At 37.3% G+C, this 27,706-nt stretch overlaps 1 protein-coding gene across 2 annotated transcripts in view; it reads right to left on the bottom strand.

Annotated features, from left to right (window-relative positions):
* The window catches only part of gpr158a (G protein-coupled receptor 158a), a 130,868-nt gene extending 107,002 nt beyond the window's left edge, over positions 1 to 23,866 (bottom strand). The window contains exons 1-2 of one of the 2 annotated variants that reach the window (XM_051882650.1): positions 20,729 to 23,866; positions 1,483 to 1,588 (exon numbers count right to left, since the gene is read on the bottom strand). In XM_051882650.1, coding sequence (XP_051738610.1) covers positions 1,483 to 1,588; positions 20,729 to 21,573 — 951 coding nt within the window. In that variant the 5' untranslated portion in view covers positions 21,574 to 23,866. The remainder of the gene's footprint in view (positions 1 to 1,482; positions 1,589 to 20,728) is intronic. The other variant, XM_051882651.1, reaches the window with a different exon arrangement.
* Positions 23,867 to 27,706: the final 3,840 nt, after the last annotated feature.

The raw sequence follows: 27,706 nt of genomic DNA, 5'->3' as shown, positions 1-27,706 counted from the left end.
ATGATGTCAAACAACATTGATTCCTTTGTATCTTATGATGCAACTGACACCAAACATGAAGCAACAAAAATGGTCTGCAAATAATGCCTAAAAGTAACATATCTCTTAAAAGTCTGAATGTTTAAATATAGGAGATTATTCACAGCGACATGTGAGAACTAGTGGCTTTTAGCATTAATGGCATCGACACAACATTATTATAATTTTTTTTTTTTTTTTTACTCTTTTGAGCTATTTAAAAGCTATCCAAAGCTATCTAATGACATACGAAGATTTGGAAGTCATATGGGCTTTTTACTTACAGCCCCATTTTTGAATAATATAATAAATATAATATAATATAACATAATAATATAATATAATATAATATAATATAATATAATATAATATAATGGACCACTTTTAAGGTACTTTTATGGTGCCTTTTCTTCTTAAAATTTTAGAGCTTGACAGCTCCAGTCCCCATTTATTTTCATATGGAACAAAGAATCATTCCACTAAATATCTGTAATGTTCCACGAAAGAAAGACTGGTTTGGAATATAATAAGTGAACTCCCTTCTGAAAAAGAAGTACACTTTGCATACTTTGCAAACACAAATTAAGATATTTTTGATGAAATGCGAGAGCTCTCTGACTCCTCAATAGACAGCAATTTAACCACCACATTCAAGGCCCAGAAAGGTACTAAAGACATCGTTAAAATAGTCCACATGACTACAGTGGTTCAACCTTAATGTTATGAAGCAACGAGAATACTTTTTGTGTGCCAAAACAAAAATAACGACTTTATTCAACAAATTTTCTCCTGTCAGTCTCCTACACAGTTGACGCAGTGAACACAGTTCAGAGCTTCCATGTTTGCGTTCAAATGTTGGCTCAGTATTGACCGGCTCCGGTGTTCTGATGTAGAACCTGGAAATGCTGCAACGTAAATACCGTAGGAAAATGAGAGGGGAGAGACGAATTTGTTGAATAAAATCATTATTTTTGTTTAGTTTTTGTGCACAAAAAGTATTCTCACTGCTTCATAACATTAAGGTTAAACCACTGTAGTCATGTTGACTATTTTAACAATGTTTTTACTACTTTTCTGGACCTTGAATGTGGTAATTTCGATGCTTTCTATTGAGAATAAAAAAAATAAATAAATAAAAAAAATATTGGATTTCATCAAAAATATCTTAATTTGTGTTCTGAAGATGAACGAAGGTCTTACAGGTTTGGAACGACATGCGGGTGAGTAATTAATGACAGAAATTTCATTTTTGGGTGAACTAACCCTCTAAGATTTGAAGCACACTGCAAGTGCATATTTAATACAATCAAGTGCACTTCTTTTTCACAAGGGCTGTGATATGAACTATTCCTTTAATGTTGTATACTCATTTTTAGGCCACTAAAAGTGTGGACTGGTGACCTGGAATGTTTCAAATAAGCAAAAACATTGGAATCTGAAGTAAGAGCTTAAAGATGGACTCACCTCCATTGTGGTGAGGTTACACCTGTGTGTTCCTGCAAACCATCCATCTGCAGAGCACTGATCAATATCCACATCCTGCAGGCTGACGTCCACACGAACAACACCCCTATATGATATTACAGAGCACAAGAAATACAGACAAATTAGTCTATTGTTAGCCATAAAGAAGCTGAGAGTTTCTTTCAACATTTAAGTAAAATATTAGCGCTTTAACTGTAGACTTACAATAACTACTGCACACATGTATATTTAATGCTAAAAAGAATTCTTCAGCTTTGAGCATAGACTACTAATCTGAAAAGTCATTGATTGACAACTATATTTAAAATAATCAAAATCCTAAAATGTGTCTTTGTTCTAAATGACTTAAAGGCCAATATAGATTTGTGTCTACATGGACCAGTTAAGACTTTGCTGTTTCTGTATTGACATTTTTACCCAGTAAACGACAAATCATCAATAAGCTCATCAATACACTCTTTATCACTGTAGTCTTGCTCTTCAGTCAGCTGAGGAGAGTAAGCTTTTTTCTCATCAGCACTCATAAAGGAGGAAAAGGACATCAAAACCTCCAGCCACATACAATGATTAACAGACTCTCCCCATAGAGAACCATTAGAGGAGAAAGATCTTGGAATTATAATCCTGAACAAACAACCACTAAAGCACAATGAAATTAAAAGAATGAAGATTACTTGGGGCTAATGTAGAAGGCTTTTTAAGGCACATTCTCATTTATTTCCCTAGCAATGGACTTACTCAGTAAAGCCCGATAAATGAGGCTTTAATGTTTATGGCTTTATCATTTGGCTGAATGGAGCTTTGAGTTAAGAACTCAAAGAATGAAGTTGACTGACGTTGAATGATCTTTGATGGCATCTCTGTTCAGCATGTTTATTTTTATTTCTCATCACAGCTGTCTGCACCAGCATTCTCACATCTGCTGTCAATGTGCTGGAACATTTTAAAACAGGATTGTGCAACATCCCAGTCTCAGTCGAGAGAAATCTCATTACAAAGCACAGATGCCCATGCAATCTAAAGGCCTGTTCACACCAACACAAATTCGGTTTGATTTTCACATGCGATTTGTCTGTTCAGATGGGTTTAATAAAAATTCAGCTCACTCTGCGACAGTAGGTGGCACTTAAATACGGGGGTATACAAGGGCAGCAGTATGCTGTGCAACTTTCCATTTTTGGAGAAATATATAGATTTATTGGGACTTATTGGGCCTTATTGGGACATTACTTGTCCCTGTCCCTAAAGCCTAAAGCCCTCCTCTACACTTACCCCTAACTCAGATTTTAACTCAGGTTGGTCGCATCAAATTCTGGTGGGCAGAGTTAGTGTAAATAGCCTCTGCCAACAAGGCAGGCTATTTGCACTTGTTGTAATGCTGCCTTCATGTGCTATCAGAATTATCATACACAGTTTCCTAGTTAAAAAGTCATATTTACCACTGGGAAACTTGGGGGAAGCCTATTAGTTTTTTCCACAACAGCTACATCGCCTTGTCTTTTCGTTAAAGTAGTAGATATTAACAAACATGTATAATCATTTGAAGTGTATTGTATGTTTTGTACACAGCAAAAATAGCCTGTATTTGATTGAAATTCCAGAACCACCACCAAGCTATCTAGATAGCGCAATGAATGTTTATATGGTTGGCAATGAATGGGACGCTAAACATCATTTTGGTTTTTATAAGATTTTCCCAATAAATAGGCAAAAATAAACCTAGTGTCCATCATGATTCCTGTTCTTTCCGACAACAAAGCACTTGAATGTGACAAGGTCTTAATCACAACTTCAGAAGTGGGAAGTAGGACATTTCTGATAGTAAGTGAAGGCAGCATAAATACACACTGTGTTAAAAAAAAACTAAAATCTGGTACAGTAAAAATGTTTATATTTATCGAAATATAACTTTTCTCTGCCCACTTGAAGAGGGCAGAGAAAGGTCGACCTGACAAAATCCATTAAAAAGAAACACGATACAATTTAATACAATTAAAATAGTAAAAAAAAATTGGATTCTGTTAAATCATTACCCTGCATTAAACAACTGTTTTTAAGGCATACTTTCAGATTGCTGAGAAATTCTGACTCCGCATATTCAACTCAAGCAGCGCTTAATTGAAGCATCAGCAGCAATATGGACAAAGGAAGCTTCACATTATTTAAAATTATATATCCATTTCTTTATTAAAGACTAACTAATAATAATCCAATTAAAATATATTTGTGACTTTTCACATATAATTCATTCCAAAGCAGCTTTACAAATTACCTTTATAGAATAGTGACTTGCAAACCAATGAGACCGCAAATAATAATAGAAAAAAAAGAAGAAGAAAAAGAGAAAACTAAACTCAGAAGAGTAAGTACCATCTTTTTATGGTTTCACATTACAGTTCAAATATTATTGCTTGAAAAAAAATGCTGCTTAAAATTATATTAATATAAACAAATTGCAGTCTGTAAAGAACCAATCTTGGGTCTGGATCTGGACCGCACTCTGCTAATTGATGACCTCTAGACAAGGTTCTCGGTATTTGGAACTGGGCCAAGGGGGAGGTAACACGTTTGTTAATCAGGAAAAGACGACATGTCAGTTATGAGTCATTATTATACGTACATTACTTTTAATAAACACACACTTCCACTGTCTTTCGGCAAGAAGAGAGTAACAGCAGTACTGATGCTACAGTAAAGCCATCATGCTTGTGTTTTGGTTCTGATGGCTGGAGTGGCTGTGGAGCTTCATAACACTCAGCAGGAGAATGACCCTGAAGCTCAGCATGCCTTGCATCTGCTGGACACACGCTTCTGCCTCATCACATGCCTGTGCCGCATTAAAGCATATTAAATAATAGCTACGTGTCAATTACTATGGGTTAAATCTACCTAAATACTTGAAGTAAATGTATCATAGCAACAGTTCTGGAAGTAAAACATTTTCGATCTAAATTTTAAATTTCCCAGCAAGTCAAAAGTCACACAACATTGTCATTTACTAACACCATTGTTGATTGTTTTGGATCAAAATTAGCAATGTTCCAAGCAAGTATTTGACCTGTAATTAATAACTATTATTTGTATAAAATTGTATCATTTTTTCCTTACTTACATTGAACAATTTTTTTTAACATATTTTTTTTTGTTTTTGTTTTTTTGCTAATTTAATTAAAAATAATTGGCATAAACCTTTGAAATCTTTGACATTAGCCATCATTACCCATGCCACTTAAATGTAAAATTTAACTGAGTCTGATCCAATTAAATTGAAAGTACAAGAAATTATGCTTCATTCATAACAGCCTTAGGGCTTTCGCGATAACCGCAATATATCGCGCTATTGACGATCCAACCGCAGAGGAACGCAAGAACCGCAACAACCGCGATATTTCCATGTTTACTTTTTTCTTAAGGTTATGCCCTTCTCGTTTTACACCGTGCATGTGTACTTAATATTAAATAAGTTGGTAATGATAACATAATGTGTACCATGGAGATTTGTACAGGCTCCGTAGATTTGCACTTTATAAGCCTAAACAGATGAATGTGAGAGAGCTCGACTGAGCGAGTGGGATTACCTGCGTCTGTCCTTCAGGCCGAGACATATTCGTGAAAAAAGGTTGCCATGTCCAAGGATGGCGAAATCTCTGTCTTAGCATCGACGCATTGCTGGTCAGCTGAGCCTTCTAAAGTTGCGCTCAAAGTTAAAATGATTTCTACAGCTTGTTTCATTACATCTCTCTTTGAATGAATCTGCGCTTTTGTATGTGTAATAAGTTGAATGAACGGTTTAAAGACTCACTCAAAGACAGTCCCTTGCCGCCACCTTGTGGCGTAACAATGTAACTGCACTGACTGGCAGCCCGTCTAGAACGCGCAGAGATAGTTCTGCTTATACTGGTGAAATATCAGCAGAAAGTCTCTTGTCCAGTAAGATTCGAGGATCGGAACTAACTGTTATACAAATAACAATAGCCGTACCATCTCATTGTCAGGTTTATGTTTTGTTATGTGGACCCTTATTTTGACTTTCTCTTCTGTTTCAACTCTGTATTTATGCTGCCTTCACGTGCTATCGGATGTGATAATTCCCACTTCTGAAGTCCTGGGCCCGTATGTATAAAACTTCTCAGAAATGCTCTTAAGAATAGTCTTAAGTTTTGACTTAAGTGTCAAAAAATTCTTAGTAAAGAGTAGGACTTTTTTTTTAAAGAGTAGGACTTTTCTAAGAGTAGGACACTTTTATGAAGAAGCTAAAAGCAACTTTTAGTAAAGCATAAGACTGATTCTTAAGTGCTGACTTAAGTGTTGTGAACTCAAAATGGCCGCCCTCAACCTCTGAATCAGCCAATAGCGAGCCTGCAAGGGTGAAGTCACAGCAGCACAACACCAATAATTTAATGTTATTATTAAAAGAAAAATCATTTAAAAAGACACTTAAACGTTTTAATATTTTAATTTATTTAAAAAAAATAGCTTTGCATTGTGCAAAATTATCACAAATTAATATTGATGGTGTGGAATCTTTTTCTATTGATATACAGTATCTTTTCATGCGACAACACTGAAGAAATGACACTTTGCTACAATGTAAAGTAGTGAGTGTACAGCTTGTATAACAGTGTAAATTTGCTGTCCCCTCAAAATAACTCAACACTCAGCCATTAATGTCTGAACCGCTGGCCACAAAAGTGAGTACACCCCTAAGTGAAAATGTTCAAATTGGGCCCAAAGTGTCAATATTTTGTGTGGCCACCATTATTTTCCAGCACTGCCTTAACCCTCTTGGGCATGGAGTTCACCAGAGCTTCACAGGTTGCCACTGGAGTCCTCTTCCACTCCTCCATGACGACATCACGGAGCTGGTGGATGTTAGAGACCTTGCGCTCCTCCACCTTTCATTTGAGGATGCCCCACAGATGCTCAATAGGGTTTAGGTCTGGAGACATGCTTGGCCAGACCATCACCTTTGCCCTCAGCTTCTTTAGCAAGGCAGTGATCGACTTGGAGGTGTGTTTGGGGTCATTATCATGTTGGAATACTGCCCTGCGGCCCAGTCTCCGAAGGGAGGGGATCATGCTCTGCTCATTCATGGTTCCTTCAATAAACTGTAGCTCCCCAGTGCCAGCAGCATTCATGCAGCCCCAGACCATGACACTCCCACCACCATGCTTGACTGTAGGCAAGACACACTTGTCTTTGTACTCCTCACCTGGTTGCCGCCACACACGCTTGACACCGTCTGAACCAAATAAGTTTATCTTGCCTCTTCTAAAGATGATGCACAAGAAAGCCCGCAAACAGTTTGCTGAAGACAAGCAAACTAAGGACATGGATTACTGGAACCATGTCCTGTGGTCTGATGAGACCAAGATAAACTTATTTGGTTCAGATGGTGTCAAGCGTGTGTGGCAGCAACCAGGTGAGGAGTACAAAGACAAGTGTGTCTTTCCTACAGTCAAGCATGGTGGTGGGAGTGTCATGGTCTGGGGCTGCATGAGTGCTGCCGGCACTTTGGAGCTACAGTTCATTGAGGGAACCATGAATGCCAACATGTACTGTGACATACTGAAGCAGAGCATGATCCCCTCCCTTCGGAGACTGGGCCGCAGGGCAATATTCCAACATGATGACGACCCCAAACACACCTCCAAGACGACCACTGCCTTGCTAAAGAATGTCTCCAGACCTAAACCCTATTGAGCATCTGTGGGGCATCCTCAAATGGAAGGTGGAGGAGCGCAAGGTCTCTAACATCCACCAGCTACGTAATGTCGTCATGGAGGAGTGGAAGAGGACTCCAGTGGCAACCTGTGAAGCTCTGGTGAACTCCATGCCCAAGAGGGTTAAGGCAGTGCTGGAAAATAATGGTGGCCACACAAAATATTGACACTTTGGGCCCAATCTGGACATTTTCACTTAGGGGTGTACTCACTTTTGTGGCCAGCGGTTTAGACATTAATGGCTGTGTGTTGAGTTATTTTGAGGGGACAGCAAATTTACACTGTTATACAAGCTGTACACACTACTTTACATTGTAGCAAAGTGTCATTTCTTCAGTGTTGTCACATGTAAAGATATAATAAAATATTTACAAAAACGTGAGGGGTGTACTCACTTCTGTGAGATAATGTATTTATGAAAATACATCATTAATATCAATGCCTGGGTCTGTGAGGCTTAAGGAATTTAGCCAAAGTGGATATATAGGCTGCACCCGAAATTGCATACTTTCCTATATAGTAAGCGAAAAACAGTATGTGACAAAATAAGTATGTCCGAATTCACAGTACTCATAAAAGAGTAGGTAAGTACCTGGGTTACCTACTTCTTCCGGCGAGATTCTGAAGTGTGCATATGATGGACACTTTACTATCCCATGACGCCACATGAGAGGATTTGCGAAAGGCGGCAACATGACGTAAGTGTCACATGATAAGGGCAACATGGCGAATGTAGTACATCCAGATTACATTCATACTACACACATTCATACTCTTCAACATACTTTTTTAGCAATCATGAAGTAATTACTTATTCAAAACAAGTACCTAATCAAGAGAGTATGCGATTTCGAATGCAACCATCAGATTCATATGAGAATGATGTTAATAAACCTCTAGACTACATTTTTCTTCTCTACTGCAGGTGAAAAATCATTAAAAGATCCTGGAGGCATGCAAACATTTAGCAGAAAACACTGAGGAGAAGGACTGCCTGAGGTAACAGAGATCTGTCCGTTTCTCTCAGCGAGTATATCCATTTCCTGTCTTTTTCTCTTTCTTCCTCTCAGACAGACACAGAAGGTGCAGTCATGGAATAGTCTCTGCTCTCCTATATTGAAGCCTTGGCCAAGCAAGTGTGCTAATTTTAGCGGCCGTGTTCATTAAGCGTCGAAACGCCACATCCTTCATCCAAGGTCAAATAGGACCTATGGCTCTGTATTGCCATTATTAACTCATAAGACAGAAAGTGGATTGGTAACAGTGCCATCATTTTGGCTTGATGATGAAAAGCCTGATGATTATTGTGATTAGTATAAATTGACTGTAATTACTGTGGCAGACTATGTGACATTGGCTTGTATTTCAGTCTTCCCTGAGATTGAAATGAGATCTGGAGAAGCTGACAAGAGCTGTTGAAAATTTCTTGCATCTTAATCGACAATGTTTAACCAAGACATCTATATTTTGTCTCTGTTGTATTATTGTACTTTATGTATTATCTATACATTCTCAAAGCACATTAGCTTGCTGGACTAATAAATTATAGAGTAAGAAATAATATATAGGAGAATGTTGTGATTGACTTATTTTAGTACAAAATAGGACTCTTAAAAAAACAATTATTTTTTTAAACTAATTTTTATATGATTGCAAATTATTTAATGTACTATATTTATTATAATTTATTATATTTAATATTTATATGTGCAAATTTGGCAACACTGCAATTTTGGACATGACTAAATGGTTTGAAACCATGATTTGTGTTCATTTTCTTGCAATAAGCATTACATAAACATCAAGTAAATAAAAATTTATATATACACATTCATGAATTGGTTGGTTTCAAGTAACAAGGGGGGCAAATGTAACCAAAATGAAACTTGTTTCTCAGTAGAGACTAAGTTTGGGACCAGAATTTGATTAATAGGTATTGATACATTTATACTTGCCATAAAACAAACAAAAAAGGTTTTATCTTTGATTTTGATACAATTAAAAAGATGTTGTTTTGTGCCTTTATTGCTTATGGGCCTATATTTAACCTGTGGAAAGTGCCTTTTCATAAAAATATAATAATAATATAAACATTATTTTTCAGAGTTGTAAATAAAACAAAGATTGTTGTTAAAGTACATTATACAAGAAAATACTATTTCAGTTTTTGTACTTCAAACATTTTTGCCAATTTTTTCTGTTTGTGAAATTTACTAGCAATTTCTGAGTGAAAATTGTTTCTACACCAAATTGTTTTTTTTTTTTGTTTTTTTTTCAGTGTACTCCGTTACACAAGTCTCATTATGGTTGCAGAAGAATTTTCTTATCAGCATCATTATTGTTGTTGGGTGATATACCGGTAGACACGATTAACCGGTAGAAAGGTAGAGATTTGGACCATCGTCTCTATCGCGGTTACGCTTACATGACGCGGCCACAAAAGCTTATTATTTGCATGTGTTTTTAAGCATTGGGGTTTAAAAACCAAGTGATTTTAAACTGTTGAAGTGCAATAAACAGCAAAAGAGAACTCATTTCGCTATATGCGAGTGCTGTCTGAAGCCTGCGCTGCATCCGAAATCAAATACTTCTCTACTATATAGCAAGTGAAAAAACAGTACACCAACACAGTAGTATGTCCGAATACATAGTATTCGAAAAACAGAAGGTGAAAAGTACCCGGATGACCTACTACTTCCAGCAAGAATCTGAAGTGTGCATTCGATGGACACTTTACTATCCCATGAGGCCTGGGAGAGGATTTATGAATGGAGGTGAAGGTGAAGGTCACATGATAATGACAACAAGGCAGATGTAGTACATCCAGATTACATTCATACTACACACATTCATACTATATAGAACATACTTTTTTAACGGTCGTGAAGAAAGTTCAAATTCAAATGTAGTATCTACTCAGACAGTATGCGATTTCAGACACACCACTAGTTTATATTCGTCGCGTCCGCACAAGCGTGAAGGTGCGCGCGGCAAAAATGGCATCCTCGCTGTGTGGGCAGTTGTGCTCATTGAGTGCGCGAGACCCCATTTCACGTGGCGGTGTGCACGGCATTTTTTGTAATGTCCAAAGATGCATGACTTCGAGGCGACTCTGGCACTCTGTTTGCATTTGTCTAAATGAATTGCTTACATTTACAAAATGAGCATATACTAGCAGAAATAAGCCTTCTTAATGAAAATAAAGGTCCATGTTTAATAAAAATGTTCATGAAATTATTTAAGAGATTGTTGTTTAATTTAGTTTTATATTTATGTTCTCATCCATATATTTTGTTCTAATGTCACAAGTAATAATCTCAACATTTACTGGGTTTTACGCGATTCTTTGATTCTTTTGTAGTGCGGGTTTGGTGAAGTATAATAAAAGCAAACATCCTCATGTGTGCACCTTACTACTCCTCACGGTTGCTTCCTGATAGTTTAGAGGACAATTACTCCGAGTCGCCCCCTGTCGTTTCAAAGAAGGGTTGCAATGCAGAGCCAGGCGAAAGTATAAACAAGGCTTGAGAGCAGCGTTGAGTGTAACGGCGGTTTCAAGCCTTGTTTACACTGCATGCGTCTGCGGCGCGTTACAGCTCCAGCAAGGTTTGGTTCCGTCCTCTGCGCGGTGTCAATTCACACCAGAAGCATTTCAGAAGTGAAGCGGCTGGATTCACGAGACCACGAGATTTGCCTGTCTGACAGTTTTTTCCTTGGTTTTTTGTGTTTTTAATAGCTAAATGGTTATATTTTGCCCGGTTTAATTGTGTTTATTGCTATGCCATGCTTTTTTTTTTTTTTTTTTTTTGCTGTAGCCTACAGACGAAGTTAATACACTTAAAAATCCAGTTATGGACAACAAGAACAAATTTTTTTTTAAGTTTTTCAACTTTGAATCTCTTGTCGTCAGTTTCTGGCCTCCTAGTGATGTGAAATATGAGCGAGAGTTTACACAGGGTGATTATTTTGACTTTATTTTGAAATTGAGCTGCGCGTCTTGGATACGGCGTCTGTCAAAAATAGGCGAGGCGCATATCTTTAGGGAAGTGGCGCGGCGAGCCGCTTCTGGGACGCTTCTAAAACGCTCCGCGGCGCAGCTGGTGTAAACACGAGCATTGACTAGAGTGAGTTCGCAACTTTGCACCAGTTGGCTGCGTAGTCGCTGTCTGAAGATGTCTGCAGAAGCGAGTGGCTGTTTTGCAGAATGGAAATATTCCAATTACTTTTTTGACACAGGTGGGTTAGAACATTACTGTAAAATGTAAGCTATGTCCTAGAGAGAAAACACTGCGCACGCTCTCTGAGAGACGGTCTTCAGTCAGTGCGCTCTCAACCAAAGCGCACACACATAGCCGTCTCTCGCGAGTGTCAAATTTTCGCGGTTTATTACACATAAACATTCAAATACACACACAGTTATGTCAAAATGCCCGTCTTGCCGTATATTCGCGTTGGTTATGTGAATGTGAACAGTGTGTGTAACAGCATATTGTCTCCGTCCATTAGGTCTTAGTGAGAGCAGTCTTTAAAACATGCTACTGTCTACTAATGGCTGTCTGTATTATAAATGATAATCAAACAATAAAAGAAAAGCTTTAATAAGGATTAATCTATATTTAATCTATACAGTTATGACTATGCAGAGTTATTTTATATTTGATTATTCAATTTCTGTGGTATTTTTACTTAAGTAAAACTACTATTAGACCTATCTGAAAAAAATATAGCATTGTTTTATTTGTATCTTTATATATTTTTTACCGTGGTATCGACTTTGGTATCGAGTATTGTTCACTTTTGGTGGTATCGGTACCGACTACTAGATTTTGGTATCGTGACATCCCTATTTATTACTAATTTTTTTTTTTTTTTTTTTTAAGTATTATAGTATGTTTTAATAAAGCTAAAATGTTTTAAAAAGCTATAAAAGGCTAAACTATTACATGTTTGACTCATATTTAAATTATTAAAAGAGTTTCCTTTCTATTGTCTATCCGGTCTATAGGGATTTTAAGAATTAGTAATGAGTTGAATTACTTATTGAGTAATTAAATTACTTTTCAGACAAGAGTAATTAGAAAAGTATTTTAAATACAACATTGATGATGTAATTAGTAATTAGTAATTAATTACTTTTTTGAAGTAACTTACCCAACACTGCTTGAGAGATGGTTTCTGAGCGCTGTCTGAGAAGCGCACGCACATGAAGCCGCTGCTTATAGAGCGCGTAAGTACTGAACTGAGTTCTTTTTGTTGCCTAATTGGGCTTGGACGGTTCAATACACATACTTATGTATCAAAATGCCCGTCTTTGTAAGTATCCTCATATACACAGTCATTTATGTCATAAGTGCAGGTAAACAGTTGAGAAAGAAAACGCATGTGAATGAGTATATTGGATCTGTGCATTCGGTCTTAAAGTGACAGTAGCCTAATATACTGTACTGTCGTCTGTCATTGATGTTAATCAAAAAGAAAAAAAGAACAAAAAAGTGAAAATCTTTCCCTGCCCTTTACTGAATCACTTTTGTAACTTTATTAAGAATAAATGTATATTTAATTTACACAGTAAAGACTATGTAGTGTTTTTTTATACAGATGATTACAATTTATGTAGTATTTCTTATTTCTAGTGTTCTAGTTGCAATTTAGTAAAAGTGTAATAACTTGCTTTCAGAAACAGGGCCTAGATTAAGCCAGGCTTAGGCTTTAGTTCAATTAGGGCATTTAAGTAATACTTTCTTGGCCTTTTATTTTTGTTTAATATTATATTATCTGCAAATATTTTTTAAAAAGCATACTTTTAAGATTTGAAGTACACTAAAAGTGCGCATTAAGTACAATAAGGCACACTTCTTTTTCACAAAGGTATGTGATAAATCAAATTTCCAAAATTTCCTAATAAGAAACTGAGGCCCGGTTTCACAGAGAGGGCTTAGATTAAGCCCGGCTAAGGCCTTAGTTAAATTAGGGCAGTTAAGTAACTTTTATAAACATGCTTTAGAAAAAAAAAAAACATTACTTATGTGCATCTTGAGACAAAACAAAGGCACTGACATATGACCGGGGGTGAGTGTTATTTTCCTCTGCTGAAGTTGTTAGCCTTATATATCATTAAATACCACAGATGCAAAACTGAAGCAAATCACATAAATTATTGTTACATTTATCTTGTAAAGGAACAAAGGCTGAAGAGACAGTGTTTGTTGAAGGGGTTGGGTAATGGCGATGGGGTAAGGGGTGGTACAGACTGAAATGTGAGGGCACAAAGAGATGCCGTCACTGCGCTCGCTGACATTAAAGATCGCTGGGCTGTCTGCTTTGATAACTGCCGACAGTACTCGATGGAATGACCCCAGTGTCACAGCGGAGACCACATCGTCCGACCGGAGCCTTGAGTCATATTAGCAAAAACTCGTCCTGTCAACCTTATTCATTTCCCTCACATTTCCCTCATTTTGTTTCCTTAAAATAGAAGCACAACATGTCATTGAGATCATCCTAAAACATAATGCTTCAGTGCACTTGATTTATTAAGAGAATGCTTTTAAGACCGTCTGCCATCCAATAGACATGTGCCTTGAAGCTATCTCAGGTTCTGTCGCTGCCTGAACAAATACTAAAAATTACTCTACGCTTCATCCATCCATATTTCATGAAGTCCATGACAGTATGACAGTTTGCTCTTTAGAGAGGATGTATAGCAGTCTCCTGTTTCATTGTGCAGGTTTTGTTGGCTAATTGAATTTTATCTAACTGTCTTCCTTTCTTTTTGGACTACATTAGCATAACAGCGCTCGTGGCGAGATCTAGCTTCGCACTGGATGAAAAGAGGTGACATCCGTCTCCATGCGTATTCTTTTTAATGAGCTCCCCCTTTTTTATACCAAACTGAAATTCAATTCAAATAGAGCAGAACAGCAAGAAACCATGTTCATGCTAATTTCAGCTAACACAGGAAATGGATGGATTTCTCCCAAAGGGCTGAATTTGTTCAGACAAGAGGTCAGAAAGGACATCACTATTGATAGTAGCCATTTCCGATGCATTCATGTTAGCTATGTTCTTAATGAAATACTTGCATACGGATAAATGAATACTGCACAATATACATTGTATACTGCATATCTCAGAACATATATATATATATATAATATGACTTTTGTACTGTACACACTGAATTCTATGCCCTAACCCTAAACCTACCTATCACAGAAAACCTTCTGCATTTTTACATTTTCAAAAAACATCATTCTGCATGATTTATAAGCTGTTTTCCTCATGGGAAAGGATTTCCTACACTCTAAAAAATGCTGGGTTAAAAACAACTCAAGTTGGGTTGAAAATGGACAAACCCAGCGATTGGGTTGTTTTAACCCAGCGTTTTGCCCAGTGTGCTGGGTACTTTTATTTAACTCAACTATTATTTAAAAATTACTATATGACTGGCTTAAAATAAACCCAAAATAGGTTGGAAATTAAAATCAGACTCATAAATACTAGAGGCAACAATAATAATCAAAAGGTGAACATTTATGAATAAGCAATTTAATAAATGTTTATTGTTTAATTATTCATTAAACATATTAATAAATGTTAATTTGCCAACATACTTTGGGTTCATTTTAAGCAAGCAACACAGTGATTTTTAAACAATAGTTAAATAAAACTACCCAGCAGGTTGGGCAAACATTTAACCCAACCGCTGGGTTAAAACAACCCAGTCGCTGGGTTTGTCCATTTTCAACCCAACTTGGGTTGTTTTTAACCCAACATTTTTTAGAGTGCATGTTGCCATTTTTCTGGGAACATTTTAAAATGGCAACAATTGCAAAATGTTATTCTATTAGAGAATATGCCTCACATATGCCTAATATCTTAGTGTTTTTGAGCCATCTGTAATGACAAGTATGAACATGATGTTACAGAATAGGCACTGGCTCTTTAAGACTACCATGTCAGTAGTAATTGGCCTATTCCAACGTCAGCCTCCCTTGGGCTCTTGGCAGGGGCTTGTAGGGCAGAGGACCTACAGCCCATGTGGGTTATAATAGGACATTGTGGATTTGTGTATCCCCAGAGGTCCTTGGCAGACCGGACGGCCTTAATAGAGTTCACTTTTCTCTCCAGCCAACACTTACTCACACTTGACAAAGGAGAAAGAATGTAGAAGAACAGTTACTTAAATACTAAATAAACTTTTCCTTTCTTTATGTTACGCTATACACTGAGATTCTGGAGAATTGTGAGGTTCTGACTTTTTGAGGGACAGTACTCAAACCTAAATCAAATGGGATTCAAAAGTAAAACTCACATTACACTTTGAAGGAAATCTTAAAATAAATGCCCAGCTATATAAAAGAGCAGCATCTGTAAGAGAAGATCATAGCCTTCACTATACAGACAATCATTTTTGCTCATCATGAGCTAAGAGGAAAAATACATTTTCATCTTCAAGAATGATCTGCCACTGCTTTGCATTGTCTCATGAGCACTTCACATTTGATAATCAGACCCATACCAGATAAATGTTTCATCTCTAATCAACAAACTCTTTTCCACATGATTTAGAACAAACAGCGGCCTCATGTTGTATTCATTTTCTAATATTCAATGAATACAGGCCAATAAATCCATATACTTACATTAAAGAAGTGACCTGAGACTTTTTAAGAATATTTATGAAGTTAAAACATCTTTTTAAAAAATATCATGAATTATTAATTATTCAATATAATCAGTAATATTACTTTTTTCTGTAAAGTTGACATTACATTTAACAACTTTAACCTTGCTGAAATGAAATGTTATATTTTTAAAGATGTATAATTTGCTGTTTTATGTTTATTATGGGGGGTTTCTGCATGTTTTTACATTCTGGTTGCACCATATGACTTCATCTTGGTAGATAAAGTTTTTTAAAATATTGACAAAAAAGTTGCATTTTAATCCCCCCCCCAATCAATTAATAATAATAATAATAATAATCATAATAAATGATGCCAAACTACTTCCTTATTTATTTCATTATTTTAATAAGGCTTTTCTTTCTTCATAATGATATCAGGACAGTTGAATTAAACTAAAATTTTTCACTTCATGCACCAAAAATATGTTGAAATAAAATTTATTTCAGAACTTGCTCAAGTTAGAAGATATGTATTGTGTGATGTGTAAGTCACTGTGTGTAAGAATTGTTTTTTATGTATTTTTTAATACATTTTGGACAAAAAAAAAAAAAAAAAGATTATCACGTCATTGATTCTTGCAGTAAGCAACCACCTAGCAACCATCCAGAACCCTAGCAACAATATACAGCAGCAACATGCTAAAACAACAACAACAACAAAAAAACACTCAGACCTCTTTAGCAACCACATAGCAACACCATGGCAACCAGCCACAACACCTTGGCATTGTGGTGGTGAGCACAGCTTGCATATTTTCTCCAAAAAAGTACAAATCTATTTATCATTCATCATGTGTGTTATCTACATGTCCATTAGCACAAGCTACACCAGATAATGGAACTTGTCAAAGTGAATAAAGACTCAACTAGATGTAATTAACTTTTCACCTGATGGCCTGCATGTTTCACTTCATAAATATCAGGAAGTCTGCCATGATAAGAAGTCTAGGTTTAAAATTCCGACACACGACATTAATCTAAAAATGTCTAAGATGTATGAGAGGTGCCTCTAGTTGCTGTAGTACATCTTTCATTATTTATTCATTATCGTATTGACTGAAAGGTATCCTGGGAATGAAGTCTGGAGACGTTGCGTTAGAGAACACCCCTTCCCCTCTCCATTGCCCCTTTATAAATATGTGTAGGTGGCAAAGAGTGGGCCTAAAGACAACAGGATGGATCTACCTTAATGTCACGGCCAGCAAGTGTTTCGGAATTCATTACCCTGGGGATACGAGCCATCATAAGACGAAGCCCTGGCCAAATATCGACCTGCGCAGAGAGGTTACAAATTACAGCATAACTACTGAACAAACCCAGAGAGACACTGGCTTCCGCTGGCTTTCCTCATTTAGACGATAGGCTGGAGAATCTGAAGATGGCAGATGTAACTGCTAACACCATTTTGCTATACGCTACAAATTGAGCTTGGTTCCTGAGGTGATACATAGCACAGTCCAACCATGCAATAAAATGCATTTAAATCATAAATGATAAGCTAGAGTTCATACTAGGGCCATTCTACAGAATTGGTTCAAAGACAGAGTTGGAAATGTATTGAAAAAAAAAGTGTCTTTTTCCACAAATTTTGTATGTATGCAAATTGCATAATATCCAAGGTACACATTTCTAGTAATCGTGCAGTTAATTCTCATGTTGTATTTTCAAAAAGTTTTGGAATATTTTTCCTCTCCCCAAATTTGCACTACCAAAACACAATAATAAATAATTTAATAAGAAGGGTTACATTGACCTATTAAGATTTTGTTTACACCGACCTTGTAAATATAATTTTTGCTAATTTTTAAAAAGTTTTCACAGGTAAATCAATAACAATTACAATTTTAACAATATAAGTAGGGCTGGGTATTGACACAATTTTCGATTTCGATTCGATTTCTATTCACATGCTTGTGATTCATTTCAATTACGATTTCGATTCGATTCGATATCGATTATTTTGGATGTAGTATATCAGTTACAGTACATTAGCTTTAGCATTAGTTTTCTAGAGGAAAAAAATCTCTCAACTAATGCTGTAAACTACACATGGGAGTCAGTTGGTACTACTTTACTATAATAATGAAGGTTAAAATTAACTTATTTATATACAAATACTTTATACAAATTACACTCAATTATGTTTTTTTTAATAATAAATAAAGTTTAGAATGACATAATCATATTTCTACTCCAATTCGTTTTCTTTCTTTTTCTTTTTTCTTTTTTATTTAAATCGTGGCTGTCATAGCTGATTTATTCAAACATGCATTACATATTGAAGAACATTGTAATGAATAGGCTATGTAACGGTGCGTAGCCATATTTATCAGAATGCTGCTTTCTAGAGTTAATTTTTCTAGCTGACTAATGAGTTTATGGTCACTGTTTATGTTTTTCTGAGGTAAATGTGACGTTACGTGACATTGTTTACAAGCTGTTTTATTAACGTCTTTCCGAGGTTGAAACACTAATTGAGCTATTACACGAGACATGATACGGATTTCGGTAAGTTGTACTGTATATTTTAACACACCTTCAGATGTTTAGTCATGTTTATTTCGCGCTGTAACTGGCATTAAAGCGGAGGAGAGGATGTTCACATGCGCTCCGTGCTGCCGCTTCTCTTTAACTGAGGCGCTAAAGCGATCTGTCACATCACATTAAACAGCGCCAAAACGGTATTTATTTTTTGTATCTCATAATAAGATGGACGTCATTTGAAATATGAGACTTTGCTCCATGTCAAAAGTAACAAAGGACAAAGTTTATTGCGATTTTGGATGGGAGGCGCGCTACATGTTCTGTTCATTCATTAACTGAAAACAGACTAGACTAATCGATTCTTAAGATGAGAATCGATTAAAATCGAGAAATCGATATTGTTTACCCAGCTCTAATTATAAGTGTAATTTATGAGATTAGTTGTATTTTGAATCCAATCTTTCTTTGTACAAGGCATAAAGTTTATATCATACTGATTTCAAAGGATTCATTAGTTTAATGACATTGAACCAAACAACTAACAATCTTAGTTGATAATTCAATATACTTTAGTTTTGACAAAACATCCCATGTTTCGTCGTGACTACACATTTTCGTAGTGACAGTAATGTGTTGGCAGACACCACATCACATTACAGAATTTTAACTCGCATACTAATACACTACTAAAACATTAAAATACTAATGATTTGCATAACTGTACTAAAATTTTGTTTATTTCCTCCAAATAAATGATTATGTGTCACTACCAAAACAATGATGACAAGTTTCGGCCGTGACTGTTTCGGTAGTGACAATTTTAGATACTTTTGAGCCTAGCTCAAAGATGCTAATCAGCACATGGTTAGCTAGCACAGTTCTGAACAGTTGTACACAGAAAAAAAACAAAATTTTTTCATATAACACAAAAGACGATGTCACAACCAAAACTTCACCACATGTTTCGGTCATGACGGTTTCAGTAGTGACAATTTTAGATACTTTTGAGCCTAGCTCAAAGATGCTAATCAGCACGTGGTTAGCTAACACAGTTCTGAACAGCTGTACACAGAAAAAAAAACTAAATTTTTTCGAATAACACTCAAAAAACTATGATGTCACAAACGAAACTTCACCACATGTTTTGGTCGTGACTATTTCGTTAGTGACAATTTTAGATACTTTGAGCCTAGCTCAAAGAAGATAATCAGCACATGGTTACCCAGCACAGTTCTGAACAGCTATACAGCATTTTATGGAATAACACCCAAAAACGTTTACTTAATTGCAGAAAAAAGGTGTTCAATAAAGTCAAAATCAAAAATATATTTTTAAAAACAACAATAGAAAAAAATTGCAAAAATTATTTCAATATCATTTTCACAAGTTAAAATTTAGGGGTTAGGGTTCGGGACAGCCACCTCCCAATTGAAAGTACCCAATAAAGGATGATTTTATATATATTAAGCTTACTGATATTTTAAATATTATTGTGGGATTTAATATATAATAGAAGGATCTTAGTAAACATCTAAAATTTGAATACTTGAAATGCTTTTTAAATGTGTTTTTTGGTTGTGGCACAGCAATTTGCACCAATTCTGTAGAATGGCCCAGTAAAAGACCAGTTGCAGCTTGTAAAGAACAATTCCGGCTGTAAAACCGGAGTCCATGGTGCTGGTACCTGTGGGATTAATTAGTAAACAGGAAACAGCCCTATTCCTACGCTCTGAGCTCCAGTGTTACCGGCGCCCCTTAACACATCTTTGAACAAAGTCAAGGATCCTTGTACACAACACAACATCTCCACCATGTTAGCCTGATCAATCCAAACATCTCCAATGACCGTGGTTGTATATTGAGAAGCGAGCTGATTGTTCGGGGGCCAAGGGGTTTCTTGCTATGCAACCAGCATGGGCTATTTTTAGAAGCACTCTCTTCACCTTCAGTGATGGTTCGCCATTCTAACCAACAGCATCCGAGACATACTAAAATGTAAATAATAAGACTATGAAAAACAATTATGTTACTGGAATTCTGTAATAATGGACATACTTTGACACATTCATCTCTGATATACTTCCTGATTGAAATGCGCACTGGGACATACATTTTCTGTAAACCTGCTTTTAAACAATGTGTATTGTGAACTACGCTATACAAATAAACTTAAAATGAAATAATTCTAATAATGTTTTAACTTTAAAATAAAAAAAAAGCTATATTAATCATCATGATAACAGATTCTGTGCGCATACTCTGCATTGCATCGTGTAATACTAGTAAGCACAAGTAGTCTACATCCATTTTGAAATGTTAGCAAAGTTACCTGAAGTCTGGATTCCGGTTGGGTTTAAGGCCATAGAAGCCAGCAGACAGTGTCAAGAGCCATCTGGGAATGAAATTCCCATTCTCACACTCCAAATACGGAGCTGACCAGTGAATCTGAGTTTTGTCGGTAATATAACTTTCTCCATTGCGCACAGACGCGTCAAAAGAGGCAAAATCTTGACTCAGCACTCGTTTTTGGAGATGGGTCTTCTTTTTATTTTTATGCTCATGGTACCACTCGGTGTCTGCCGTTCTGTTTTTCAACATACGGTGGGCAGTGCTGGATAAATCCTGGAGAATGATCTCTCCACCTGCCCGTGTGGCCTGAAGGTAAACAGGTGGCCCTTCAGGAGGGGACTCGGCGCTCAAGGTGACCACTGCTCGATGGATCTTAAGGTCTCCCTCCAGGATACTCCTGACCAGAGCGTGGTACCACTCCATATCGCGTCTGGGGCTCTGATCTCTGGACCTGTTCGTCTGTAGGATCATGTTGAGGAAGTTTGTGGCGTGAAGGACCGTGTCCAGGACGCCACGCATGGAGTGATGCGCGTCTCCGCGCGTCCTTCCCCGCAACACCGCCAGCTCATATCTCCTGGAGCAGTTGGCGTGTTTTAAGGTGGAGGAATCCCCCGTGTGCAGAAACGCATTCACCACTCTGGGTACCTGCTCCTCAATCTTCTGCGCTAAACCCGAATGGGGCTTCCGGAGGTGCGCTTGCTGGTTGCTGTGCGTATTATAAATGTGCAGCTTTGCTTTTAGGTCCCGATCCTGTTCCGCATATCTATAATTTGATCCTATAACAAATCCGACTTGCAAGAGTAACGATATCCGGATTATGGCCATATCCTTCAATCCCGCTCTTTTACCTTACCAGCTTCGGTTCACCAAATCTGATGCGAGAAATCACAGCTGGAATGAATCAAATCAGCACAGCATTTTCACCTGTGGATTTCCACGCATTTCTGTCACTTGATTCCTGGCCAGAAGACATTTATTGCATCGGTAATCCCTTTCCCCTCAGGTGCATTGGTGTTGTTTGTGTAAGTGATGCTGGTTTGGTCTTGTATCTCCTTGCAGGAGCGCAGCAGATGTGTAGGATCCCCGACGCTCTCCTCCCAATATGATGCTGGACCACAACAGACGTGATCGAATGAGAGAAAAAATCCTATTTTTCGGAGGCAGGGAGTCAGTACTTCACACTTGGATGACAAACACACTCCGCCCTCTTTCGTCCACTCCAGTCTTAAAGCATGAGGACGGCAGAAACCATTTGCTATAACATCTAGTGATGTCCGATTCGCGAAGGGATCGTTTATTGAACCGGTTCGCAAGTCAGAACCGTTCGGTCAGAGCACTTATCCAGTTCTCGGCTGCATTGAATTGAACTGTTCGAAAGAACCGATTCGGGGAAATGAGTCGGACTTCCCAACAGTACTAACATCCCGTCTTCTTCATCACCTTATAGGGGTTTGGGAAAGTGCCCTTGATTGGTGTATGGTCATTTCTGCCGTCAGTCATTTGACGGAGGGCGTGTTTGTAAAACTGAAGGAGCTATCCAGTACTGAAAGGAAAAAACATACATCGAAAAAACGACGATAAATCACATTAAGGTTTCGGGTTTCGGTAAAAATAGACGCTCGATGGGCAGGAGTACATTTATAAAGGCTCTGCTATTAACGTACTGTATAAATGTCAACAGGGAAAAGCTGTTTAACAGACACATTGTGCTGAGACAAACGACGTTGCTGCCGAGGTTATTTAATTATGAGCTCGTATTGAGAGGAAACAATAAAAACGAAATGCCGTGGTTGTTCATCGTGTTAAACAGAACGCGTTCTTGGTTTCCATCTGCGCTGTTTTTTTAATTGTCGGTCTGACATGTGTCTGACGTCTTTCGCCGTTGTCTGTTATTTCTACGTTATTAAGACGCCCTCAACTGTTCAAAACGTGCCGTAAACCTCTGAGTTCGGTTTCATTCCGTCGCGCTGTTTTTAATTGTTTTTAATTGCCCTAACATGCGTCAGACGAACGTCTTTTGTAGCGTTGCGTCGTGTTTCATTCTCGCGCGAAGAGTCGCTTTTTTTTCCCTCCGGACGCCGGTCAAGTTAAAACAGTGCAGCTTTAAACCCGCATCTCAAGATACTTGCGTGATTTCACATACCGTTGCGTTCCGTCTAGCAAAACGCGTAGTGACACGCCAGACACATTTACACAGAACGTCAGACGGACGTTATGGACTTTTGCGTCGTGTCTCACTCTACAGCGCTGCGTTTTAAGACGCCGTATCAAGTTTTAAACAGTTTCAAAACGCGTCTCCGCTACGCTGTTTAAACGCAAGAATGCGTTCTGTGCGTACGGCCCATAAATACAAGCCAAGCTGTTAAAACCATCAAGCATTTATTTTTGAATTAAACATGTAGGCTACTACAAGCTGAACAGAGCTGTTTGCTTCGAGGAGACATACACTGCTTGTCGCTCACTGGGGGAAATACTGCAGTGAAGCGAACAGCACAGGATGAATGCATGCGACTGCGTGAGGATGTGAATCATGGTGCAATATGAGTCATCATCGCCGCACGAGCGCTTAATCCAGACCTGTAAACAATGAGATGTTCAGAGCGCAATCTAAACGCGTGCGTCAAGGTCGCAAATGACTCAAGCGTCTAAATGAACTGAAATGACACGTAGAACAAACAATCGGTGATGCCATCAATGTCTGCAGAGGTACAAGGCTCGAGCTTACCAAAGCAACTCACAGAAATTCATGTCTCTGAATTATATGAGCATAAATGGACATATTTGCACTTTATCAGTAAATCTCAATATGACAAGATAATTTGGCGATGTTATAATATAGCCTACTGAGCTATCCAAATCCAAGCATAGTACACCTAGGCCTATGTTAACTTGGCTCCTGTTAGGAATTATTTATAAGGGAGACAGGGGCTTGTGCAGATGGGGAAGTTGTCACAAGGCCAAGGGATAGTTATAAGTTTTTGAGTCAAAAGTCTGACAACCCATGCTTTATTTCTTTAGCAGTGTCACTGTATTTTGGTTTTGAACACCTACATTAGGACATTATTATCCTTCAAAACAAAATGTGCAATATCATCTTTCACTAAAAACAATTGTTAAACTGCTGGTTAAATAAACATTCTGTACACTTGTTGTCTGAACCTAAATTAATTGTGTGGAAAGTTTATTTTATTTTAATTTCAGTTATTGAACTCTTTGTTTTGTCTCTGTATTTTTGTAATAGCTCCTTGGTAATCAAATGTTTTATTTCATATTTTTTTTAAATACAGACTAAAAGCCAAATAGCCCATAGAAAACATATTTAAAATACAGAGGGTAGTTTTTTCCCCCCTTCTTTAGATAATATTTCATATCACAACTTACTCCTGTGTGTGGAAGCATGCCTCTATACAGTGTGTGTAAATTAACTTTTTTTTGTGGGTAATAATGGTGAGAATATTAAGTTGATTTTTCTAAATAGCCAAAACCTAAGCAAACAAACTTTAAAAATAAACCTACGCTGCAAAATATTCACTGAAGTAAGAAGTGCTTTGCCTTGTCTATTTAAAGGGTTAGTTCACCCAAAAATGAAAATTCTGTCAATAATCAGTCACCTTCCTGTCGTTCCAAACCCGTAAAACCTTCGTTCATCTTTGAAACACAAATTAAGATGTTTTTGATTAAATCCGAGAGGTATCTGAACCACACATATGTCATTGTACCATACATTTTGTGCACAAAAACAAAACAAATAATGACTTTATTCAACAATTCTGTCTCTTCCCTGTCATTCTCCTGTTTACGTTCAGCACTTCCAGTTTCTACGTCAGAACGCCAGCTCATTAAAATATCTTAATTTGTGTTCCGAAGATGAACGAAGGTCTTACGGGTGTGGAACGACATGAGGGTGTGTAATTAATGAGAGAAATTTCATTTTTGGGCGAACTAACCCTTTAAATCACACTTTTTCAGTCTTTTAAGTGGAAATACATCTTAAAAAGTCCAATGCAAAATGATTCACCTTGAAGCAACCTTCTGTTTGATTTGTCCTGGCTTCTAATCTTTTGCACAATGCAGTGTATTTGCAAATGAATTAGGTCAGTCTCCCTTTTCTTGTATTGCTACCAACCCAATCTCACGGCATTTCGTACGTATTTTACGAGGTGGCTAATTTGTACGAATTCATACGACCTCACTCGTACGAATTCGAACGTTTTTTGCTAAATCGTACGTATTTTACGAGTTGACAAATTCGTATGAATTCATACGAATGGCCTACCCCAAACCCCACCCCTAAACCTACCTGTCACTGGGTTTAGACAAATCGTATGAATTTGTACGAATTAGCCAATTCGTAAAATACGTACGGATTGGTCGTGAGATAGCGTTGATTACTACAGATGTACTTTTATGACAAATGATCTTCCTGGAATGATGTGTGACCTGCTTTATAGAGGTTCTGTGTTCAAGAATCATCTGAGTGTTGAGTCTCTCTTTTCCTCTGTTTCTTTGCCTTTTTAGGAGTTTATGGAGTGTCATTCATATCATATGCAGGCAGGAGGCAGGAAGAAGACAGGCGAGACCAGGGGTGACTGGAGTGTGTGTCCACAGGGGGCTTGTGTCAGACCCATATAAACAAACTGATCAGGTGCATTTGGCAGCCATGGGGGTATGTCCATTTGTGTAACATCTGCTGCACCTCACAATTTTTAATCAGAAACAGTTTATATAGTAATTAAGCAAATGTGTGCATTTTGATACTAAATATTCATTGAAGAATTTATTCACATGGTGCACACATTAGCAAGCCAGAACCAACCAGTGTTTTTGAACTAAATATCCCATTTATGTACCCTTACAGTCCCATCAGTAAGGATCAAGTACCTCTTCAATATACTCTAAAAAATGCTGGGTTGAAAACGGATAAACCCAGTGATTGGGTTAAACGTTTGCCCAGTTTAAAAATTACTATATGGCTGGCTTATGAACCCAAAATAGGTTGGAAATTAAAAATCAGACACATAATTACTAGAGGCAACAATAATAATCAAAATGTGAACATTTATTAATAAGCAATTTAATAAATGTTTATTGTTTAATTATTATTCATTAAACTTAATATATGTTCATATATTAAACATATTAATAATTGTTAATTTCCAACATATTTTGGGATCATTTTAAGCAAGCAATACAGTCATTTTTAAACAATAGTTGGAGTTAAATAAAACTACCCAGCAGGTACATTTAACCAAACCGCTAGGATTGTCCATTTTCAACCCAACTTGAATTCATTCTTTTTATATTGGATATCACAGCATTATCATTACTAGTGTAAAGAGTCTTCACATAAGGTATATGGACATACACTGTACACAAATATTCCACTATGATTCACACAAACGAAAACAACTTATTTACATATAGTTGGTTTTGCTTTCTTGCCATAGAACAGAAAGGAATGTGTTAAAGGTGGGGTAAGCCATATTTCAAAAACACTGTTTGGAAGTTAGTCGGACCGAGACCAACAATCAGCATTAAGGGGGCGTATGACAGTCAAGGAGACAGAACGAGCAAGAGGGAGATTTGAAGAAAGGTTTATGTTTATGAAGGTTTATGACTAGGCAAGCGCTTTAGAACATGCGTTAATATTAGAAAAGCTTTCCAGCGCTGGAGAGAGCTAAGCGGGAAGGCCTGAAAACAGACGCGGAAGCTGCTTTGATTCAGCTCCCACGTGACGTGAGCAACATTGGTGTCATTCATTGTCTGGAGCTGCTGTTCTGTTGGCGACTAACAACAAACTCTTGTTTGTATTTACTCTTGTGTACTGTACGTTAATTTTTTTGTGCTTCCTTGTGGTTTGTTCATCATCTGCGCTTTATTTTTCATGAAGCATTATTTTGTTGCGCGTCAGCTGTGATAAACAAACATCCACTCTCGCATTGCGTGTGTAACAGTGGCCAGATAGTGAGAGATTCAGGTAAACCACTGCACACTGACGACCGATGGGATTGGAGGGTGCATTTTGGAAGCGCAGCAATGAAGAGAGGGGTGGGTTTGTCTGGGTTGATTTTCAAATATCAACAATGTCCAACAGCGTTTTTGAAATATTGCTTACCTCACATTTAAAAGGTTAGTTCAAGATATTTTTGATGAAATCCGAGACTATCTGATCCACACATAGGCAGCAACGTCATTGCACCTTATGAGGCCCAGAAAGGTATTAAAGGGTTAGTTCACCCAAAAATGAAAATAATGTAGGCCTAATTTATTACTCATCCTCATGTCGTTCTACACCCGTAAGACCTTTCATCTTCGGAACACAAATTAAGATATTTTCATAAAATCTGATGGTTCAGTGAGGCCTGCATTGCCAGCAAGACAATTTACACTTTCAATGCCCAGAAAGCTACTAAATGTATTAAGTACATTCAAAACACTGCTTCATGAAGCTTCAAAGCTTTACGAATCTTTTGTTTAGAATCAGTGGTTCGGAGCGTGTATTAAACTGCCAAAGTCACGTGATTTCAGTAAACGAGGCTTCGTTACATCATAAGCGTTTTGAAATTTCAATAGTTCACCACTGGGGGGCATGACTTTGGCAGTTTGATTCGCGCTCCGAACCACTGATTCGAAACAAAACATTTGTAAAGCTTCGAAGCTTCGTAAAGCAGTTTTTTTGGAATCACCCTTCACTAGATACTTTAGAATAAAGTCACTATTTGTTTTTTTGGTGCACAAAAAGTATTCTCATTGCTTCATAACATTAAGGTTGAACCACTGTAGTCACATGAACTGTTTTAAATATGTCTTTAGTAACTTTGGTCTGGACACTGAAAGTGTTAATTGTCTTGCTGGCAATGCAGCCCTCACTGAGCCATGACGTGCTGCGTCAATGTAAAATATATGAAAAATAATGTGTTTTTTGAACATTCAAGCATAAAACCTATTATATTCAAGA

The sequence above is a fragment of the Ctenopharyngodon idella genome, chromosome 23 (genome assembly GCF_019924925.1).
Source record: "Ctenopharyngodon idella isolate HZGC_01 chromosome 23, HZGC01, whole genome shotgun sequence".
Lineage (NCBI taxonomy): Eukaryota > Metazoa > Chordata > Actinopteri > Cypriniformes > Xenocyprididae > Ctenopharyngodon > Ctenopharyngodon idella.
The sequence above is the reverse complement of the archived record's forward strand: the minus strand, read 5'-3'. Positions and strand labels throughout refer to the sequence as shown.